The 24,587-nt window shown below is 39.8% G+C and overlaps 1 protein-coding gene across 3 annotated transcripts in view; it reads left to right on the plus strand.

Annotated features, from left to right (window-relative positions):
- Nucleotides 1–24,587, plus strand: part of CPNE8 (copine 8) — a 263,816-nt gene that overhangs the window by 225,228 nt on the left and 14,001 nt on the right. For all 3 annotated transcript variants that reach the window (XM_034766921.1, XM_034766915.1, XM_034766928.1), the window contains 3 exons: nt 11,135–11,237; nt 18,222–18,279; nt 23,007–23,080. In XM_034766921.1, coding sequence (XP_034622812.1) covers nt 11,135–11,237; nt 18,222–18,279; nt 23,007–23,080 — 235 coding nt within the window. The remainder of the gene's footprint in view (nt 1–11,134; nt 11,238–18,221; nt 18,280–23,006; nt 23,081–24,587) is intronic.

The following is a 24,587-nucleotide window of genomic DNA, read 5'->3' on the forward strand; positions in this document are numbered from 1 at the left end:
AGAGGGCCCAAGTCCACTTACCTGGGGTGCCACACACCTCTGAGGGGCGCCCCACTCCCCCAATGGGCCAACAGGCCACACAATCTCACAGAGGTGGGCTACTTTACTGACTCTGGCCATTGGGCCATGCCACCCTGGCGGACAGGGCCGCTCATTGACTCTGGCTATTGAGCCACGCTGCCCTGACGACAAGGGCTGCTCGCTAACTCTGGCCAGTAGGCCACACTGCTCTGTTCAGTCACTCAGACCTTAAAAAGTCCAAAAGTATTCTGAGTCCAGACCATATATAGGCTCTTTCTGCAAGAGGCATTCCTTCTTGAATGAGAAGAGGGAAAGGAGTTACCAAGCAGCAGAGTGATATTTTCTCCACATCTTCATAAAGCATTGTGGAATACCCTCTTTTATCGCAATGGATGCAGGGCACACAAAGTCCTTTAGTGTATCAAGCAAACATAGAGCCCTATGATTCTCCACTCATTTACGATGATGTAAATGTGGGGTAACTTCATTGAGTTAAACTGGTATAGCAGAGTGGAGAATTGGGTTCATAATTTTTTTCCTTGACATTTTTCTAAATAATGCTTGCTCCTCCTGACACTGATGTCCAGTTACGATTATTTTTCTAATAGAGGGCTCCTGTACAAATCCCATTAGTTCTGCATTGATAAACTTATGACTGCAGAAATGTGAATTTTTACCTGTTAATTTTTGTGCATCTTCATTTCTTGAGCTTGGAGGAATTTATCCACACTGTAAAAAGAAATACTGGTTTCAACAAGTAAATTTTTTGAGTTTCTTTTAAGTTTAGTTTGTGGCATTTAAGCTTAGTTTGCAGCAAACATTTAGTTTGTGGCAATCTGGGGTGTGAATCAACCCCACACTAGCCTGCTGCACACTAACTGTTTCTGTGGACCTTCCTGACCCACACTAACAGTTCCTTAGTGCACTTCGATCTAGTGCCATTTCAAAATGGGGTAGATCAAAGCGCACTACAGAACCTTTAATGCACAGCAGTAGGGTCCATAAAGACACCTTAATGCACATCCAGCTAAGACGGAATAGACTTACATCCCAGCTTGTTGGAAACTAAATATTCATGTAGTGGAAGTTAAGATTTTACTTAACATCATATTTGCTATAGAAATATTAGTCAAGGAAGAGCATGTTGTTGCAACTGGCCTGTTACATAGAAGGCCAGACTAGATGATCTAATGGTCCATTCTGATGTTAAAAAAATCCATGAAAACTATAAGAGATCTTAAATTCATATATTACCAGGCCAGACTGAACCATTGTGCTCCGGTATAACACAGGTCATGGACATTTCTGGAAATAATTTCTAGAGCATATCTTTTAGCAAAACATCCAGTTGGTGATTGAGAATCCAATGTGATGTTCCAGTGATTAATTACTCTCCCTTTTAAAAATAACAGGAGTACTTGTGGCACCTTAGAGACTAACAAATTTATTAGAGCATAAGCTTTCGTGGGCTACAGCCCACTTCTTCGGATGCATAGAATGGAACATATATTGAGGAGATATATATACACATATACAGAGAGCATGAACAGGTGGGAGTTGTCTTACCAACTCTGAGAGGCCAATTAAGTAAGTGGGGAAAAAAAAACTTTTGAAGTGATAATCAAGCTAGGCCAGTACAGACAGTTTGGTAAGAAGTGTGAGAATACTTACAAGGGGAGATAGATTCAATGTTTGTAATGGCTCAGCCATTACCAGTCCTTATTCAATCCTAAATTGATTGTATCTAGTTTGCATATCAATTCCAGCTCAGCAGTCTCTCGTTGGAGTCCGTTTTTGAAGTTTTTCTGTTGTAAGATAGCCACCCGCAGGTCTGTCATTGAATGACCAGACAGGTTAAAGTGTTCTCCCACTGGTTTTTGAGTATTATGATTCCTGATGTCAGTTTTGTGTCCATTAATTCTTTTGCATAGAGACTGTCCGGTTTGGCCAATGTACATGGCAGAGGGGCATTGCTGGCACATGATGGCATATATCACATTGGTAGATGTGCAGGTGTGGTGTGGTATGGTATACCTGATGGTATGGCTGATGTGATTAGGTCCTATGATGATGTCACTTGAATAGATATGTGGACAGAGTTGGCATCGGGCTTTGTTACAAGGATAGGTTCCTGGGTCAGTGTTTTTGTTCAGTGATGTGTGGTTGCTGGTGAGTACTTGCTTTAGGTTGGGGGGTTGTCTGTAAGCGAGGACAGGTCTGTCTCCCAAGATCTGTGAGAGTGAGGGATCATCTTTCAGGATAGGTTGTAGATCTTTGATGATGCACTGGAGAGGTTTTAGTTGGGCTGAAGGTGACACCTAGTGGTGTTCTGTTATTTTCTTTGTTGGGCCTGTCTTGTAGGAGGTGACTTCTGGGTACTCATCTGGCTCTGTCAATCTGTTTTTTCACTTCAGCAGGTGGGTATTGTAGTTTTAAGAATGTTTGATAGAGATCTTTTAGGTGCTTGTCTTTGTCTGAGGGATTGGAGCAAATGCGGTTATATCTTAGAGCTTGGCTGTATACAATGGATCGTGTGGTGTGTCCTGGATGGAAGCTGGAGGCATGTAGGTAAGTGTAGCGGTCGGTCAGTAGGTTTCCGGTATAGGGTGGTATTTATGTGACCATCGCTTATTAGCACAGTAGTGTCCAAGAAATGGACTGCTTGTGTGGATTGATCTAAGCTGAGGTTGATGGTGGGATGGAAATTATTGAAATCATGGTGGAATTCCTCAAGGGCTTCTTTTCCATGGGTCCAGATGATGAAGATGTCATCAATGTAGCGCAAGTAGAGTAGGGGCGTTAGGGGACGAGAGCTAAGGAAGCGTTGTTTTAAGTCAGCCGTAAAAATGTTGGCATACTGTGGGGCCATGTGGGTACACATAGCAGTGCCGCTGACTTGAAGGTATATATTGTCCCCAAATGTGAAATAGTTGTGGGTGAGGACAAAGTCACAAAGTTCAGCCACCAGGTTAGCTGTGATATTATCGGGGATACTGTTCCTGATAGCTTGTAGTCCATCTTTGTGTGGAATATTGGTGTAGAGGGCTTCTACGTCCATAGTGGCCAGGATGGTGTTTTCTGGAAGATCACCGATGGATTGTAGTTTCCTCAGGAAGTCAGTGGTGTCTCGAAGATAGCTGGGAGTGCTGGTAGCGAAGGGCCTGAGGAGAGAGTCCACATAACCAGACAAGCCTGATGTTAGGGTGCAAATGCCTGAGATGATGGGGCGTCCAGGATTTCCAGGTTTATGGATCTTGGGTAGCAAATAGAATACCCTGGTCAGGGTTCTAGGCATGTACAGATTTGTTCCTGTGCTTTGTCAGGGAGTTTTTTTAGCAGATGGTGTAGTTTCTTTAGGTAATCCTCAGTGGGATCAGAGGATAATGGCCTGTAGAATGTGGTGTTGGAGAGCTGTCTAGTAGCCTCTTGGTCATATTCCAATTTATTCATGATGACGACAGCACCTCCTTTGTCTGCCTTTTTGATTATGATGTCAGAGTAAATGTACACCTTATTTCAAATCTGAATTTGTCTAGCTTCAACTTCCAGACATTGGATCATGTTATACCTTTTTCTACTAGACTGAAGAGCCCATTATTAAATATTTGTTCTCCGTGTAGGCACTTCAAACAGTAATCAAGTCACTCCTTGACCTTCTCTCTGTTAAGCTAAACAGAGTTCCATGACACTATTATTGTAAAGCATGTTTTCTGATGGTGTAATCATTCTTGTGGCTCTTCTCTGAACCCTCTCCAATTTATCAACATCCTTCTAGAATTGTGGACACCAGAACTCAACACGGTGTTCCAACAGCAGTCACACCATGTGAAATACAGAGGTAAAATAACCTCACTGCTCCTACTTGAGAGTCCCCTGTTTATGCATTCAAGGCTTAAAGTCAAGTGCAATATCCTACCTGTCAGCCAATATAAGGAAGTTTTCTGTGGTGTTGAACTGAAGAAGCTAAGAACAAATTAAAATGTAAGAATGCTCATTTGTAAAGTCAGCATAAGAGACTGAATGAATAGTTTTTACATAATTTTAATATAAAATTCAGCTACTTTAACTAGTTTTTTGCATAGCAAAATACAGATAGAAGTAATAGCAACATCTGTCTCTATCACTGGTGTGGCATGGTATAAAAGGGATTTTATAATGGCATTAAGAATTGCCAAATTCTCAATCCTGCTGGTAGATATCCAGGTATGCATTAAAGAGCATTCAGCAACCTCTGCTATTTTGCATGTGTGCACAAACATAATAGTTTATTTTATAAACTACACAGTGATGCACATCTGTACATATAAGTGAAGAATCTATAGTGCTTTTTTTCCAGATAAAATCTGAACAGGAAGTGTAGGCTGGTTGGTCCTTTTTACTTTATTGCAAGAGATTTATCTACTGTATTATCCAAAAAAAAAAAAAGGAAGTTTTGTAGAAAACTCATTCAGGTGAAAATCCACATGGGTAGTTAAACTGCATAGCTTGGTAAGTGGCAGAAGTTCTCAATTTTTTTTCATCCCCTCATTCAGTTGCATGGAATAGATTCTATCTAGATGCATTCCACCTCCTGCCAGTTCCCATGGCTAGTCCCAGGAGGTGCCAGGCACACTGCACTTCAAAGAAGTCACCGTACAGTAATGTGATGTTCCTGGCATTTGAAAAAGATCAGCTGATTGCAAATGTACTTCAACAGAAAACCACAGGACAGGGAATATGAACTAGTTGGTGTCCCTCTTCTCTCCCTGCCACCTGTGAGAGTGAAAGTGGGTTTCTTTAAATTGCTAGACCAAGTAATTTTATCCAAGAAAGGTTTGACATGTCTAGAGAAATAATGTCTAGAGAAAAAAGAAATGGTGGGTCAGCTCATAATAAACTCAATCTCTGAATGCCATTTTAGGAATGTGACTCCAGCTATATCTGGCATATGGGGCTCTTAGGGGACACCCTAGTTAAAAACTAGCAAATCATTACAATGATTAACTGTGGAACCACAGAAAATAGAACATGAATGATAAATAATGCTTACTTAAATTTCAGTTAGTTGTTTTCATTCTTATGTTCACTCAGTATCTTCATGCGGTATCCTTAGGAGCTTATTTTATGTAATCCATTAATGCATATGCATTAGGGTTATAACTTTACCTGAATTTGATAGTTAAACTGCTTTTGTCTCTGTGGCAGGAAATTATCAGAACATTTTTAAAGTTAAGAGTTTTAATGCTTTCCTTTATTTAGTCCATTTTTTGAGCTATTTCTTCAGTTTTATTAGTATTTAATATAAATTGAATTTCTGTTTTCAAAAAGTCCAAGCATTCCTGTTCTCTATATAAAAGCTTTTAGTTCTTTTAAACTTACTTAATTCTTAGAGAGTCTTCAGACTAGAATAGTCTTCAAATAAGTCATTGTCTTTTCTTAACAGTCTTGGAGATGCGATTCTCTTTCTGAGTTGGGTGAAGGAGTTGCTTAAGCATTGTCAAAATAACTAATTATTTTCCCAATTAATATAAATATTCTATACTTACATGGCTTCTTGTAGTTAGCAACCAGTTAGCATGGTTATTAGATTCCAAGTTGGTACATACTGCTTTTTATTATTTATATATCATTAGAAGCTATGATACAAAATATTTGCAAATACACCTCTACCTCGATATAACGCTGTCCTCGGAAGCCAAAAAATCTTACCGCGTTATAGTGAAACCACGTTCTAACGAACTTGCTTTGATCTGCCGGAGTGCGCAGCCCCGCCCCCTCAGAGCACTGCTTTACCGCGTTATATCGGGTCGCCTTATATCGGGATAGAGGTGTATACATTTCAAAATAAGCTTAGCAATTTAAGTGTTTAAGAAATAAAAAAAGAGGGTTGCACTAAATGAGTTAGGGCTTGTCTTCATGGTGTGTGGACCTGCACTAGAGGGATATAAATTCAAGTTTGCACTGTGTGTTGCACAGTAATTGGCCTGTGTGGCTCTGCTGACTAAATGGTCTCTAGTGCACGTTAATGTAGTCCCATTTCAAACAGTGCTACATTAAAGCACACCAGGAAATTTTAGTGTGTACTAGAATTCACAGCCCTCTATTGCACCACTCACTGTGTAAGCAAGCCTCAGCTAAGAGGAACCAACATTTTCAACCATAATTGTTTTCTTAGAAGAATGAAAACTTTAGAGTGTTTGTAAAAGAAATGTATTTCGATATGAATTTTGTGGGTGTTTTAACTGATGCTTTTTCTTGCAAAATGGAGGAGAGTCTAAAGAAAAAGCCCACTTCTGTGTCTTAGTTTATAGCTCTGATAACACATCCCTATATTTCTCTTTAGAATAACCTGAACAAAAAAAGGCTTTTTTTTTTTACGCTACCAGGTCTTTCTCTAAAACATAAAACTCTTTAAAAAATTTGTTTTCTTAAGAGACAAAGATCATGTCTAAACCAGACTAGTGGGTCTTGTAAAAAGGGAAGTGTCCTGTTCTTTGAGAATATGCTCTTTTGCCCTTTGACCAAAATTGCCCTTGGATTTATGACCTGCCATTTATGGCATTTACAACTTGCAATTAAAATTTCTATTAAATATCTTATGCAAAGCACAAATTGCAATAACAGTACATCTTTTACAACATAATGTTAAAGTATAGCATTAAAACAAAATAGGAGATATAAAAGCTGTATTCTTCTTTGTATGGCTGATGTAAATGTAGAGCAACAACTATAATTTTACATTTAGATGGTTAAGCCAGATAATTGTGTCTGGAATAGCAGAGTCTATTGCTTTGATGTCCCCTTCATATTTGTGAATTGGGCATTGAGTTGTTATATGTTCCATGGTCTGTTCTGGGTGATCACAGTCGCATACTGGAGAGTCTTTAATTTTCCATTTGTACAGCAAGTATCCGCATCTGTCATAGTTTGTGCCGATAGAGTTTAGGGTTACCCATGAGCTTCATGGGAGATCAAAGCCAGAGATCTTCTGCATCAGCTCTTTCATGAGGTGTTTATATGTGACTTCTTGTGAATTCCATTCAGCTTTCCAGGCTTCATCAGGGTTGAAGTTGCATTGTTGAAGGTTAAATGTGTGGGCCCAAAAGTGTTTACGCGACTTCAGGTGGCGGTGATGGACGTTGTTAAGGCCCTGGTGGATGGGAAGATGTTCATTTTCCATGATCCTCTGGAATTCCCAAAGGGTTGTGGCATCACATCGAATGGAAGGGAGAGGAATGTGCAACAGCATTGGCAGCCAAGATTTGAGGTCAAATAGAGGGTTCCAGTGATGCACCACATTGCAGAATTTAGTTGGATATCAACAAGTCAATTATGGCTACTTCCGGTCCATAACTGTGCACAGTACTCAATTACAGAGTACATAAGCCTCATCGCTGATGTCCATAACACTGGGATGCTGATTCTTTTAAACTTGTTTGTCAAGGCTGTATCCCCACTTTGAACTTTAGGGTACAAATGTGGGGGCCTGCATGAAAACTTCTAAGCTTAACTACCAGCTTTGGTCTGGTCCGCTGCCACCATCCCAAAGCTAATTCCGTTCCCTGGGTAGCCTTGAGAGACCTTCACCAATTCCCTGGTGAATACAGATCCAAACCCCTTGGATCTTAAAACAAGGAGAAATTAACCATTCCCCCTCCTTCCTTTCACCAACTCCTGGTGAATACAGATCCAACCCCCTTGGATCTAAAAACAAGGAAAAATCAATCAGGTTCTTAAAAAGAAGGTTTTTTAATTAAAGAAAAAGGTAAAAATCATCTCTGTAAAATCAGGATGGAAAATAACTTTACAGGGTAATCAAACTTAAAGAGCTCAGAGGACTCCCCTCTAGTCTTAGGTACAAAGTACAGCAAACAGATAAACATTCTAGTAAAAGGTACATTTACAAGTTGAGAAAACAAAGTAAAACTAAGATGCCTTGCCTGGCTATTTACTTACAAGTTTGAAATAGGAGAGACTTGTTTAGAAAGATGTGGAGAACCTGGATTGATGTCTGGTCCCTCTCAGTCCCAAGAGCGAACGAACTCCCAAACAAAGAGCACAAACAAAAGCCTCCCCCCCCCCCAGATTTGAAAGTATCTTGTCCCCTTATTGGTCCTTTGGGTCAGATGCCAGACAGATTACCTGAGCTTCTTAACCCTTTACAAGGAAAAGGATTTTGGAGTCTCTGGCCAGGAGGGATTTTATAGTACTGTACACAGGACAGCTGTTACCCTTCCCTTTATAGTTATGACATTGTTCTTGCCAGTTTCTGCACTGTGTTGACCCTTGTCTTCATTTTGACAGCTATCTTCTTCAGATGGTTGTGGCAGATTAGTGTGCAATCCAACTTTACTCTGAGTTAGGTTGGAGTGGTATCATGTCGCACGGTGTTGCCAAAGGTAACTTTCAGGGTGCGCTTAGCATTCTTGTTATCAAGATGGAATGAAGTGACTGTTGTTTTGTGAGGATTTGGCTTCAGCCTCCATTTCCAGAAATACTCCTCCCTGGTTTGTAGGTCCCTGTTCAGGGTGGACTTAATGTCACAGAAGGTGGCTGCTTGTGTTGCCAGGGCAAGGTCATCCACATATTCAAATTTGCTTGGAGGCATGTCACTCTTGTAAACATTGAAAAGCATCAGCGTGAGTACTGAGCCCTGTGGCAGTGCATTGTTGAGGAACCAGAGCGAACTGACTTCATTGCCCAGTGAACACGTAGCCACCTATTGCTCAGCATCGTTCATAGAAGGTGTAGTGTGCTGTGGCAGGGGATGATCCTTGTGCGCTTTAGCATCAGGCTTTTAATCCAGACTCTATTGTGGGCCAATGACAGGTCTACAAAGTCTGTGCTGATCTTAAATTTCTTCTGGAATCAGGCCTTAATATGTGTTACAATGGCCAAAACATGGTCGCAACAACAGCATTTAGGCCGGAATCCCACTTGTTCTTTGGGGATCGCTGACTTGACAAGAAGACTGATTCTCTGGAGAATATGTTCCAGGAGTTTGTAGGTAGTTCCTGCCATGCTGTCAAACAAGTACTTTAGTTAGTTAACACCTGCAAGGTACAATGTGCTACTTTTGATTGATTTGTGCCTTGTTACACTATGAACTTTTTGAAAACTTAATTTCATTAACCATGTGACCATGAATAAATGTGTAATTTCATAGCTCAGAGCTTTTTCCTTACTTGTGTAAAATGCAACTGAAAAACTATAGTCACAAAGAACTATTTTGAATTGTGCTGGTACTTGGGAGTTTTCCTTTCAATTACTCAGTGTAGATTGCTGATACATCTTAACCAATCCTAGTATATAATGTTTGTATTGGACTTAAACTCCACTGCCTCAGGGAGTAAGGAATCCAGGGGTTCTTTCTATATGTGCTTCTTTTTAAATGAGTTGACCCATAAATGGTTTTATTTCCAGTACTAGTTTAGTTTAGGAAAAACTACGTTAGCTTAGGTGTACAGAATAAATAAAATACTTATTTTCAGGATAGGTCATTTAAATAGCTACTATTCCATGGTAGTAAAGAAAAGTCAATTTCCTAGCCATTCTTTTTGAACAGCCTATTTGTAAATTTGAGTTGACTATCTAAAACAGCTTTATATTTTGAATCCTACACATAGTGTTCTCAGTTTGTAAAAATCTACAACGATAAGACCAATGGTTAGAGTAAGGAACATGCAGCTACCACTTACACCTATGCAACTGTTCTTTCAATTGTTTTTATGCCATTGCAGAAACTCTTTGACAAATTGTCATTCCTGAGAAACAAGTCCATTCCTGAGAAAGCTCTTTTAACCCAAAAAAATGCCTATTGTCAGTTACATTGAGCAGTTCTAAAGGAAAAAGATATAATTTTCAGTTTCTTCAACTTGTAGTAATCAACTAATTTTGACAAATGGTACTTTCCAAACAAATAAAATGTCAGGTCCTTAATCCAAAGTGCTTAGATTTAACATAGCAAAAACAAAAGCAGTATGGAGGGGATGTGAGAGGATGAAGGTTACAACAATGAAAGTTCATGAGACTAGTTGAATTTTGTATGCACATCCCTAGTTCTTAGGATTTTTTAAATATAAATTAATTTAATATACTACATTGATGTATATTTTAAAGAATGAAGACCAGGGTAGGAGATTTAAAAAAAAAAAAAAAAAAATTTAAATCACTCTGGACACTAGTGAGTGAAACGTTGTTCCACATATATATTACTTCATTTTTATAGGACTACTTTGTGCTATTGTATGGGCTCATAATCCACACGGGACCAACTATGAAATTTATGCATTATGGTGTGACAGAAAAATAACAGAGTCCAAGATCATACCCTCGCATGTTAAAACCAAAAGGAGAAGTCACTATGGAAGAAAATCTCCATGGGGATGCTTCTGCAGAGTTCTCCTTTTGGGGGGAGAACAGGGTTTACCTATCATGAAAATGACAGAACCCTAAACTTGGCGGAATCCCAAAGATCTCCGTACTTTCCTACACCTTTGCATTGACTTTAACTCTGATGTATCCCTGGTAGCCTGGCTCATCACACTACCAGTGTCTCCCTTGGATCACAGTGCCCCCAGGTGGAGTGGATTCATCAGAAGTAATACAGCCTGGAGAGTGTACTACGTTCTTTGGAGATTCCACATTGGGTATAGGAGAGATGATGTGCATCTCTTCTGCATCCTCTCTCAGTATAGCCCCTATATCTGGTGAGACTTCTGAAGGGAAAGATGCTTCTGTGAAGGTGACTGAGGCCTAATTTCTAAATAATATGAGGGAGAGCTTCACACAGAAGGTCCCTGATCTGGACCAGGTAATTTAGCTAAACAGATTCCTGAGCAAATAATTAATTGTTTCCCTGTATCTCTAAATAAAGTCTGTCTATAAAGTAGAATAAAACTGCGAGTCTCTGTGTGTAAACTATCATATGTAGTGCCTTATGTATTAACTTGTAAAATAACCCCTAGCTGCAGGCTTTGTTTTAATGATGAATGCTTTTTCTTTTGGGGGGCCTAGCATAGACTCTCAGCATTACTTTTTTAAGCAATTGAATTGCAAAGTACAGTTTGTCATATTAGTCTGTTTGTATATAGGTTTTCTGCTGTTATAATTTTGGTCTTTTTTGTTCTTTCAGATATGCTTCCTCGGTAAAAGATGGCTCCCAGTATTTTGTTCTTCTCATTATTACAGATGGGGTTATTTCAGACATGGCTCAAACAAAGGAATCAATAGTTAACGTAAGTTCTATTTAAACTTGGATTTCTATATTTTATAAGCAATATATTTCCTGGTCTTAATATTTTGGACTGTAAACTCTCTTCTTTCCAAATAATAAAAATTGCCAGGCATAGAGGCCAAATGAAACTAACTGTGAAATTTTAACCAGCTTTATCAAATCAGTGCTCTGAGGAACTTGTGGTCTTCTAGTGATACTAATATTGATTGTGCAATCTAGAAATAAGTGACTTCTCAGTCCTCTTTATGTCAGATGGTCTTTGGAATGGATGTTCCCTATCTCCATGTCCCTTCTGGTCTTACAATCTATGAAAGAAAACCAGATCTTTACTATAAGCCTGAGCTCAGGATGAACCCTCAGGAAAAACTCCTTTCCAGAATTATTTGCCTCTGAGTGTCATGTACTGCAGACTCCAGGTCTCCTTTTGTAGCATAGCTTTCACATGTTTTTGTAAATATTTTTAACTAAAGTCAGTTTCTTCATTGGTTTTGAAGTTTTTCTTCTCAAAACTGCTAAACTTAAAATTTATTTTGACTTTCTGAGACTGGTTTCAAGGACAGCCCCTCTCTTCCTCTCCCTCCTCAGAAATGGCAGACAGAAATGGCAGGCTGCAGAAACTCAGCTCCCACCTGATGTGTGGGCAAGGTCTAAATCAATGCCGATGAAATTCCCTTTGCTAAGATAAGGGCAGAATAAGTGGCCTGGAACCAGATGTATGTTTTTCAAAACCCCTCTGCCTCTCCCCCCGGACATGGGACACCTATTGCTACAGCTTCCAGAACAAGCAGGAAAGTTTCCGTGGAATCTCCTAAACCTGTCAGTGCATGACAAGTTTCCCCCATAGCAACCAAGGGGATGCAATTCCTGCTCTCAGCTAGCACAGAGGCAAGGTATATGCTGAGATGGTTTAAAAGGCCACAGAGCAAGCTCCTTCTCACTAGCAGTTTTACCTGCAAGTCCTCATCTGCCTTGAAAGATGCTAGCTCCTGTGACCTTTCTGAAATTAATAAGTCAGTTGTCTCCAATGCCTGCAGCCCACTCCTCATTCTGTGTGACTGATTTGCTATACGTTCAAAAATGCCAAAGATGTGTCTTGGGGGCAACTATGGCTCCATTTGAAGAAAGTATGACAGATTTCTGTTACCAATCTGCCCGAGGCGTCAGGTGATCAGGCTGAGGCCACAGGACCATTAGGGGAGGAGATGACGGAGCATACCAAGTGACTGAATTTTAAAGCTTTATTAATAAAATAATAAAATAACAATGGAGAGTGCTCGGAGTTCCCCATGTCACTCAGAGGAAGGAAGAAAGCGTTAGTGCCCCAGGCCCTAACCCACTTTCATACTCGCACACACACTACCCAGGGCTGGCGAAGCCTGGGTGTAATGTACGAAGAAGGGAGGGAAGAGGTGGATGGGAGTTCTGTCCTGTGCACAGGTCGTCCAGGGTCCGCTGTTGATCTCCGATTTGCTTCAGCTCTAAGGAGGGTTTTAAGTCCTGGGGTCTTTTGGGGGTCTTTTGTTCAGGGACCTCTGTCCCCCTTGCTCTTTGTACCAGTCCAAACCAGCTTTCTGCGGCGTCCTCAGCTTTCCAAAAACATCAGGGACATGGGACTCTGTTTTTGCCCTCGCTGGCCTTCACTGTCTCACCAGTTTTGCAATACCCTGCCCAGCTGACCCCCCTTTTCCCACGGTTGGGGGGGTTGGGTAAGAAACAGATGTGGCTGCATAGAATCTGTTCGAGCGCTGTGACCTTGCACTGGAACCCCCATCTTATCTTCAGGCTGAGCTGAGAGCTGAAGCGTTGAGTTAACCCATTCTCTTCTCCCTTCCTCCCCCTTCGGCTTCTCACAACCTGCAAAGGAATCTTCCACTCCACACTCATACCTTTAACCCTTTAACCCTTCCCAAAATGGCTTGCGATGCTTGCAACAGCATTAGCAACATACAATGCTGATCTGCCTCCCCAGGGGACCCCCTGAGGAAGGGGGCCACTGGGTTGTGACAAAAGTGGAATTGCTGTCTAACATCTGATTATCCTTCCAAATATTTTGTTGATAAGCTCTTTGGGGAGTACTGAAACAAAGTTGTCACTGACGCTTTGGAGAACGAATTAATCCCTCCCTCCTTCCAGTGAGAAAATCTCCAAAGTACCATATCTCAGCAGGTGGTTCCATTTGATCCCCCTGTTTCTCCAGGTTCCAGCATAGATTACACAGAGGTTGTACATTGCTGCCTTTCCTGAGAGTTGGAGAGGATGGGATTCTCTGGAAAAACCATCTACCCCCAAAAGCATCTCTTGTTTTGGGGTTTTCCAAGATTGGAAAGATACCCCTGCCCAGCCCCCTCAAGAAGACTTCAGGGTGGCCCCTCATCTGGGAGTGAGCAACCTGAGAAAACAAATACCTGAGATAATCGAGGAAGGATATTCAATATAACTCACTTATTGTCCTAGGGACAAGTTTATCCTTTACTCAAAATAAATAAATAAACCAACACTATGAGAACCTTCGAAGCATCAGAAGATGAAGGGTACAGTAGACCATCTCCTACATACTGGAATAATAGGAACCAGTTCTGTGGAGAACCAAATATTTTGTAGAGGGTACAAGATTTCACAAGATTCTTTGTCTTGCAAAGGGAATTGTAGCATTCAGCCCATTCAACAAATCCATACAGAGATCAAGATTCCAGGAGGAAATACAGTAGAATTTCAGAGTTATGAATACCTCAGGAATGGAGGTTGTTCATAACTCTGAAATGTTCGTAACTCTTATTGTTATGGTTGTTCTTTCAAAAGTTTACAACTGAATGACTTAATACAGCTTTGAAACTTTACTATACAGAAGAAAAATGCTGCTTTAACCATCTTAATTTAAATTAAACAAGCACAGAAACAGTTTCCTAACGTTGTTAAATCTTTTTTTAAACTTTCCATTTGTTTTTTTTCGTAGTTTACTTTTAATGCAGTAGTGTACTGTGTTTGCTTTCTGGGGGTGGGAGGGGAGGTCTCTGCTGCTGCTGCCTGATTGCATAGTTCTGGCTCCAAATGAGGTATATGGTTGACGGGTCAGTTTGTAACTCTGAGGTTCTACTGTACTGAAATCCGTCATTACAGCATCATCTTCCCAAAGCTTCAGAATATGAAAATAAATCTCCTGGAGATCTACTGAACATATGATCAAGAGGAGTCATCATCCAAAGATACTTTAGATTCTGCTAGCATAAGAAACATTTTTAATACAAAATATTCTTTTTTTTTTTTTTTTTTTTTTGGACACATTTCGACTTGGGTATTCACAAATGCTATTTCATCCTTCCCTTCAAGTGAAAGATATATGTCTACTCTTGTCAGAATGACCTTCTCATTATGTCCAGGGTCCAATAGCCACTGTTAAATCATTCAGAAACATGGCTTTGGAAACATCAATTACAGTCTTCAAAGAACTCCAGTATGTAAGTTATATCCAAGACAATATCTATTTCAGAAAAGAGAGAGAAGAATATGGTGTCTCATTTACCAAACATTAGCACACCTCTACCAAGATAAAATATTTGACTCAGTTCCTGGACAAGTTGATTTCATAAGTGGATACCCAGCAAAGTTATGGTTTCACTTCCAGCCAGCAACTGCAGTAAATCAATATATAAAGATCTTGGTCCAGATCCAGTACTAGAATCTTTTGGTAAATTCATTCTAAATATTATTAAAGAGATACCTGATGTCAGATTCAGAGAGGCTGGTCCTCAGTACAGATACCAGAACTCAAGTAGGGAGAACATATCTGGATTTTTATGTGACTTTTATATGATGAGGGTGTGAATATGGCCCAAAGAAGGTGACATGGACTATGACCTGTCTCATGACGGAAAGCAGAAGATTCTGGAGCCACTGGTTAGGTAAGTGGTGTAGTCCAGAAGGTTTTGGTTTTGTGGAACATTGTCTACCTCTTATAGGGAAAGGGGTTGGATGGCTTCCACCTCACTAGAAGGGGGACCAATCTCCTCAGGACAGGCTGGCTAGAATAGTCAGGAGGGCGCAAAACTAATATCAAATTGGAGGGTAAAAAGAGGGAGGTATGAACAATCAGCACAAAATCGAGATGTTAAGAACAACTTTAATCAAGAAAAAAAGGACATGAAGAGAAGAAAGTCTTGAATTACCCATACACCAGTGCAAGGAGCCTGGGTAACAAACAAGAGGAATTGGAGTCATACATTTATGAGAATAAATTCGATCTAGTTAGTATTACTGAAACCTGGTAGGATGATCCTTGCTATTGGAATGTTAAAATCAATGATTATAATCTATTTAGGAAGGATCAAGTGGGCTAAATAGGAGTCGGGGTGGCACTCTGTCAAAAATGGTATTACCTGTTTCTCACTCATTGATAACTCAGAAGAAAATGATCTTAAATGTGTATGGATCAATGTCAAAATAGATAAAGCATAAGATAGGGCATTCATTGGTGTCTTTTACAGACTGCCAAATCACATTAGGGAACACAATGACCACCTCTTTACGCATTTATCTATAATGTGTAAGGAAAAAACCTGTGTGATCATGGGGGAATTCAGATTGAATGACACATTTTGGAAGTCTCACGCTACTAGTACTAAAACATCCTTGGATTCTGAACATAACAGATGACAATATCCTAACTCAAGAAGTGTTACAGCCAACACAGGGAATTCTTTATTAGACCAGGTCCTAACAGATAAAGAGTAACTGATCACAAAACTAAAAATGTTAATGGTAGCTTAGGTACAAGTGATTATGACTTGATCACATTTATAATGTCTCTCCCCCCAACTACTGAAACAACTTCCTTGGTACTTACAGGGGTCACCAGATATGAACACTAGGTCTCAGGGAGCCTTCTCCTGTACCAGATTCTTAGCCCCAAGTCCAGGAATTGCCCCTGGATGCCCTAGAGCCCACTTGCTCATCAGTGCCCTTTCAGATACCTGAACTCTTTCTTTGGCTGATGCAGCTGCATTGGTTTCCTCTCACTCTTTCAAGCTAATTCCCAGATGTACTTGTTCCATTCCTCAATCCAGGCACATGACGGCCATCCTCCACTAATTTATAACGCCTCATTCATCTGAGACACTGGGTCCTCCAGTGTGTCAACATCTGAAAAAATCTTAAATTCTGTTGACCCTCCCCCAATGTTCCCTTTAATTTTTTACATCCATGTGCGGAATGAAATTTGTTATGTGCACCTAAGGAGATGATGTGTGGCAGGAGTGGGGCCCAGAGGTTTGGAGGGGGTTCAGGGCTGGGACAGAGGGTTGGGGTGCAAGGGTGAAGGATCTGAGGTGGGGCCAGGGATGGAGGGGTTTGGGGTGCAGGCAGGGGCACCCCAAGCCAAAAAATCTTACCGCATTATAGGTGAAACCGCGTTATAGCAAACTTGCTTTGATCCACCAGAGTGCACAGTCCTGCCCCCCTAGAGTGCTGCTTTACCGCGTTATATCCAAATTCGTGTTATATCTGGGTAGAGGTGTACTATAACCAGAAGGTTAACTACCTGGATTACATGTTATAATTACAATGTAACTGGAGTCATTTCCTGGAATCTTAATTGTATACCATATTAGGTATAATTTCATTTGACATGATCTATATTATAAAAAAAAGTCCATTTCAGAGGGAGTAATTTAAGGCAAATTTGTCTGTTTTCAAGAGTTGTCTGCTGTGTTAGTATTAAATTTGTCTCATATTTTCTTGCTCAAGTAAATTAGCTCATGGACGGCATTATAAAATATCAAAAGTGACAAATACAGATGGAATATATAAAAAGAAAAGTATGTGTGTTTCAAAAACAACTTGCTTCCCTACAATTGCTATTACACCTCTACCACGATATAACATGAATTCAGATATAACATGGTAAAGCAGTGCTCCGGGGAGCAGCGGGGCTGTGCACTCTGGCAGATCAAAGCAAGTTCGATATGACGCGGTTTCACCTACAATGCAGTAAGATTTTTTGGCTCCCGAGGACAGCGTTATATCTGGGTAGAGGTGTATGTGAAATTGTACATGTATGATTTTGGCCAATATACAGGTTTGCTTAGAATGACTTCAAAGATTTCAGAGTTCAGCAGTATATCCCAGTAAGGAACAGTTGTCAGTTCTGACATTTGCTTGATGGATTTTAATTGTCTTCATGCTCCAGGCAGCTAATTCCAGAACATTTCCTTAAACTTGCAGATGTTTTGTGCTGCCATCAGGGAAAGGAAACCTAAAATATTTATGACATTGCCTTTGTGAATTTACAAATATTTTATTCTCATAAAGCGGTATATCATCTATCTGATTTTATAGAATACAAATCTTGAAGTATCTATTCCTTTTAAAAGATTTACCTTTAACAATTTTATTTTACATTACTCATCCTATTTTCTTTTTTCTCAGTTTCCTGGCTAATTAATTTTAATTAATATTTATTTTATGGAAGAAATGTAAAGTCTTATTTCTGAGAGGCTCCAAGAATAGAAATAGTACATGTGCAAAGAAAATTAAGTTACTGGCTTCCAGATAGATATATGGTATCTTGAAATTCTGTGTACTTTACTGTGTGTTAATTAAGCATCAGGTTCTGCCATTGGATGCCCATTTGCAACTCTTATTTGCATTGATTAATAAACTGCTATAGGAATTTTAGTTGTGCACTCTTAATGTGCCTTAATAGAGTTTGTTGCATTTAATCATATTTTTTATTTTATATGCATCATAAAAAGACAAATTATGGGGAAATAACAAACCAAAACTCAAAAGAACAAAATGATCAACTATCTTCATCCAAGATTTTTATATAACTTAGAGCAGACAACTTACATGTATTTTTCTTTGGTATTTTTTCCTTTCCTCCTCACAATATAAGGAGCTGTACATGTTTTTAATCCAATTATCTTTCAAGTCCAGCATAATATTTGCAGATTATACTGTGTATTAAATCTGTTTTCTTCCTGTTTTGAAGGCATCAAAGCTTCCAATGTCAATAATTATAGTAGGAGTTGGACCAGCAGAGTTTGATGGTAAGTGTTCTGGTATCAATGTTTTTCCTAAATTGCTTAGCCCTTCTATTTCAATAATATATGGCTCTTCAGATAAATTCTGTGCTTTTTAAAGAACAGCATAATATAGAACAAGCTATGAACAATGTTGAAGTTTCCAGCTGACTTGATGATTGATAGCTCAACATGCTTACAAGCCTGCATGTGGAGTTATTTTGCCCCTAAGGACACCTGTTCAGTTCACAAAACCATATATGGGCTCTTCATTTATAATGCTCCACAAGCTGTTATGTAAAAAGAAAAAAGCAGAGAAGTGGGTAGGATATGCTCAAGAAGTTTTGCTGAACAGATACTTAGTTATTTGTGCAGTTTCAGATGGCTTGTAGCATTAACTATATGCCTGATCCTTCCAGCTGCAGTAACCAAATAAATAAAAGAACTCTGAGTAAATTTAAGATATTATCTAGATTATATTTAATTTTCATATAATAAATGTGGTTATATTATTGTCTCTTGATTTGGCACTAGCATCGTTTAGCAACAGTGTTGGGAGAATAGTACAATGTGAACAAAAAAGTACCAACATTTTAAAATTCTTCCAAACTTTAGAGCAGAATCCTGACCCTCGATCCCCAGACAGGTACAGAAAACCCTAAATGCACCCAAGCAACATCCAAGCTGTAGAGAGGCCACCTGAGTGGGCCTGCACTCCCCCAGCATTCTACAAAGCTATATTCTGTGGCAAGTATCAGCACTTCAACATAGAGCTCGCAGGGAAGAGCAAGAAGTGTCAAGTTGGTCTACAGACATGAGACCTATTGAACATCATCCCTTGACCCCTTAGAGAGGTGGAGAATGGGGGCTACAGTTACTACTGCATCCCTGAGGTTGCAGTTGTAGTTCCAGAAAATGTTGACCTATATTTAGGCTTAGCAGAACTCGATTGTTACTTATTTTTTGTATAATTTTAACAGATAATATCAATGTTTGTTTTTAAGTATTTTTTTCCTGTTATATCAGTTATATTTTCACTGTTGCATAGAATTATGGGGGTTATGCATTTTTTTTCTTGTTTTATCTAATTGAATTTTCAGACTTGCAGTAAATTAGAGGATGGTCAGACAAATGATTGCGGTCAAGCAATCTGTAAATTTTGATTATTATCAATGGAAGTATTATTTTTATTTGGTTTGTGTGTGTGTGATGAAATTGACATTTATCTATTAAAACAACCTAGACCTTCCATGCCTACCCATATTTCTATAAAATGGATATGTTTTCATTTGTCTTCAAGGAAAAAGAAGCCATACTTGCAATATCTACAATACATAAAAAGCATGGCAAGGTTAAAAAGGGACCATCACTAACAGAGAATAGAACTTGCAGTTCATGTACTTATAATTGTCTGTCATAGGATCAAAGTAATAGCCCTACTGGATCAGTCCAATGGTCCAGTTAGTGCCATATCTATCTTAAATTGTAACCGGTACCAGATGCATTAGTGAAAGGTACAAGAAACTCTGAAGTGGCCAATAATGAAATAACCTGCCCATAGGAGATTTTGTCCTCAATCTTTCAATTAGAGGTTGTCTTATACGTGAGAGAGAAAAAAATAAACCTAGGACTCAGATCCAGAAAAGATCACCATGAATAAAAAAACTAAAAAAATAGGGATCAGCAGGATAAGATACGTACTATCAAGTTTCACCCAAACGGAGTGTCCAGAATTAAACAAATCCATTTTTTCCTCCATGCCAGTCCTGGAAACACTGATACCGTCATGCCCTGCAGGAGTTGCAATCCCCATGCACCTTACTAAACATATGGCGATGATGAATACCTGATTGTCCACATGTGAACTAACAGGAAACATTACACATTTTTATATTTTCTTTTAATCACTAATGCAAAATTTGCTATGAATCTTGAAAAGGGCTTCCTGATATTAGGTGGGGCTGGGGATTAGACCAACTTTAAAAGGAGGATGTATTGTAGCAGAGCACTGATAGGCAATTCTGCTAGGAGAGGGAGCAGCTTTCTGTCCTGAACTGGAGGAAACTAAGTATTTGTCTTCATTCAGAGTTCCTGAACATGGGGGAGGGGGAGAGTGGAAAACAAGACACTCCTATAAATCATCTGCTTTTAACTAGCCAGCAAATGACTCTCCAGAGCATTTTCTCCCCAGAAAAGAACTTGGGAATCAGTTACAGAACTACAGGCAGTTCTCTCAAACAGAACCCTCAAACTTAAATAAAATTTACAGCTATGAGTAAAAAATGATAATCCAATGGTGTGGGCTGATCAGAGGATAAACCTAGAGCTGTCCAAAACTTGGGTTTTCTAGTTAGGGAGAAATTGATATTTCAGAGATGGGATTAATTTCAAATCAGACCAAAATCAAAAATTTTCAAAATTTCTCATGAATCAGAAATCCCCAAAAAACACTGGAAACACCAGCACATGGTGTTTCCCAAACAAAATATGTCCCCCAAGACCAGCAGCTCTGACTGAGATTGACTCTATCAGTTTCACCATTATCATCAGCCGTGGAATTTACAAGAATGTCAGTTTCAGTCAGTAACTGCTGGGCTCCCAGAGTCTATGGCTCTGGGGCAGACACACTACACAGACTGCCCAGGCAGCAGATCCCAAGGCTTCCAGACACCTCGACCAGCTGGCTCCCTAGGCTGCCCACTTGGGATTTGGGCAGCACAGGGAGCCAGCTAGCCCAGGCATCCGGAAGCCCTGAGTCCAGGGCCCAGGGCAGTCCACGTAGCAAGGCTGCCACAGATCCTGGGAGCCCACTCTAGGACATCTCAGCTCAGCAGCCAGGGGTGAAGAGCCTCTAGGTTTCCAGGCTTCCAGCTCCACAGAAGTCCATGTGGTAAGGCTACCACAGACCCTGGTAGCTGGGAATCCTTGGTCCCAGGACAGTCCATATGGTGGAGCTGCGGATTCTGGAAGCTGTGGGGCAGTCCACAGGGTAGGTCTGCCTCAGAGCCACAGAACCTGGAAGCCCAGGTTCCCTGGTCCTGGGGCAGTCTGCATGGTGGGGCTGCTTTGTTGCTATAGTCCCTGGAAGACCAGGGTCCCGAGTCCCAGGGCAGCAGTCTACATGGTAGGCTTCTCCTGGAGCCTTGTCTCTAGAAGCCCACGGTCCCCAGCAACCCACTAGGTGAGTTGGTAGGGAACCTTGCAAGGTTCAACAGAACACTGTCTGTGAATGAGCAAAAGTTCATTGAACTGGACTTGCTTTTGTAAGACGTTTCAGGTTTGAAGAATAGAACATTTCCTTTCAACCAGTTTTAGATAGAACAACTTGCAAACCAAATTATAGCCAGAAAGTTGAGCATTTTAAAGACTTCAGAATATGGTGCATCTCATTCAAAATAGAACACTTGTACAATTAGCTTTGAATCAGTTTTTTCAATCCATCTACGTAGAATAGATGTGATACCACAAAACTCTAACTTGGAGCTCAATTCAGTGGGTAGCACAAAGATCACAACACTTTCTGATGTCTTCTCGAAATAGTTTACAAAAAAAAGTAACTTATGGTTGAAGGCAAAAAACTTCTAATCTTCCTAGACTTTAGATCCTTTTTGTAAATGATTTTCTTCTGTGCTGGGTCATAGTACTAATCACTTATGATATTTCTACTTCAGTTTTGTTATTAGCTAAGCTTCAGGTGATATATACAGCAGTGATAGCCTCAGCAGTGAAACTGATGGAAAAAATGAATGTCTGAGGAATCGGAGGCAATGGATTGCACAGGTGTCACTTAGAGCAGATTTTGACCTGCAGAACTCTTATTACTGATTCTGATGCACAAGAAAGAAAAAAAAAATCAAACTTCTATTTATATTCCAGGTTAAGTTCCTAGGGAGAAAAAAATTTACTTGTAAACTAAGCACATTCGCTCTCGAAATCATTGAGAGACCATAAAAATGTGGTGTCATTTTTAGTCACTTTTTAGAATAGAAAATCACTTTAGTTTTTCTAGTTCTATACCTGTTGGGGTATGATTGCTTATTAATGTGCTGTAGATATTCACATGCAAATCAGTTATGCCCTGTCAAATTAAAAAAATTATGTAAACACTGAACAAATTCCTTACCTAAAGTGTTACATGATCCATTTATTATCATAATCTTCAAGAGTTTGTTACTACTAGACAGTGACAGTCATTACATTTCCAGATGCAAGTTTGAATCACTCCTGCCTCATGCCATACCAAAAGATGTCAAAGGCTAAGGAAAAAGGTTTCTTTACCTGGGGAGAAATTGAGAATAGTTGTGAAATTTATTTTACTGATAAAGTGCAGTTAACTGAAGGAATGGGAGTTAGAAGAGAGTCCCACACTCAAATCTGGGTATAAGGCTACAGTGCTGTTTCCAAATTACTGCTACTCCAGTTTATAGATTACAGCTCTAGAGTGAGGTAGGATTTAAATTATCCAAAAAGTGTTGTACTGGCTTTCCGTACCATTTATTTTGTGCTAAAGAAGTAAATAACATTATAAATACAAGAAACGGATTGTTCTGTGAATGGTAGGTGGGTGCAAATTAACTGTTGTTCCTGATACATTTTGTATAAAGGAGGATCTTAAGAGATGCCTTAAATTAATAGAAAGGAAGGCTTTTTGTTGCTCTGGGTTCAGAAGGATCTAAAGTTTCTTTTTGATAACATAGTTTTGTTGGGTGGCTTGAAATGGCAAGTGGATAAACTACCTTCTTTTTTTTTTTAAGCTATGGAAGAATTGGATGGTGATGTAGTCAGAGTCTCCTCAAGAGGAAAATATGCAGAAAGGGATATTGTACAGGTGAGAGAAAAATTATTATTAATGTGCATTGATAAAAGTAAACATAGTTCAAATTGAAGTATTTTGTATGTTCTAGGAATATTGATATATAAAATTTAAGAATGCATTAGATATTAGCTGATAATGGGTTTCCTATTGAACAAAGTGTTCAAAACAAGTATGCACCACCTAGTATCGTAATTTATGTTAATAATTCAGTTATTATTTAGAGATTAAATCAAGACAGGTAAGTCTGAGTAACTACATGATACATTAGAATTAATAATGACCTTTTATCTGTTTTAGCCTCACAATATAGTATTGTACTAACGTTTGTCTTTCCGCTTTTTTTCTGATTAACAGGGAACACTTCCCTAGGAATGAATACTCATTCCTTACTCATCTTTAAAGACAAACAGAAGTCAAACTTGGACTCTGTAACACTATACATAGGGCCCTACCAAATTCATTGTCCATTATGGTCAGTTTCATGGCCATAGGATTTGAAAATTGGTAAATTTCATGTTTTCAGATATTTAAATCTGAAATTTCACGGTGTTGTCACCGTGGGAGTCCTGACCCAAAAGGAGATTGTGGGTTGGGGGTCACAAACCTGTTATGGGGGGTTATAAGATTGTCACCCTCATTTCTGTGCTGACTTCAGAGCTGGACTCTGAAGACAGCAACCTCCTGCAGCTGCAGGAGGTTCCTGTAGGTGGACGTGGGTCTGATCTCCCCCGGGCTGCTGGGAGTGCCCCAGCCAGGGGCTCCTAGCGGCTAGTCTTGGCCAGCTTGGGAGGGACAAGACTTGCTCTTCCTCTGCATGTCTGCTCTTGGGTACCTCTCCCAGCTGCAGAAAGCTCCACGCTCCCCACCCTAACACACACACTGCTTGCCCCCATTGCCCTGCAACCGCAGGGGGAGGGGTCACTGTACAGGGTGTGCCCCCCGTTGCAGATGCAATTTATTAGTGTGTTTCAATAAAATAAAGAAAGCTCATGTGAACTTGATAGGATTTATTGATAGACACTTTGCAGCAACAAACAACACTAAGGACTCAACTCCCTGATTGGTAGATACGGGCATCTGAGACAGTTTTGTAGGGTAGTGATCTCAATTGGTAGCCTCAAACTTGAGCCACAGACTTAAGTTAACAAAAACACGTGGCAAAAAAAGTTCTTTTTTCAAATGTCATTAATTGAATGTCAGCATGGAGCATCCAGCAACCGTGCCTTTCTTCATTCCCTGTCTCTGTGCGAAACCACCTGTCCTTGTTTAAACACTGCTCTCTCTGCATCCATGGAGTTCGTTGGAATTGTCCGACAGTGCTGAACTAGCCTTGCAAGATAGGAGATTCTACCTTCTGCTGAGTTTCAAAATTGTAGTACAGGCAAACTACACACCCCTTCTTTTGCAATATTTTTGTAAGCAGGCAGCTCCTGCCTACAGTTTTATCAAAGCCAGGAATTGCATTAAGCAAAGTTAAATCTACTAGCATCAGGTGCATTTTTGCAGGGTCAAAAATATG

Source organism: Trachemys scripta, chromosome 1, assembly GCF_013100865.1.
Source record: "Trachemys scripta elegans isolate TJP31775 chromosome 1, CAS_Tse_1.0, whole genome shotgun sequence".
Taxonomy (NCBI): Eukaryota; Metazoa; Chordata; order Testudines; family Emydidae; genus Trachemys; species Trachemys scripta.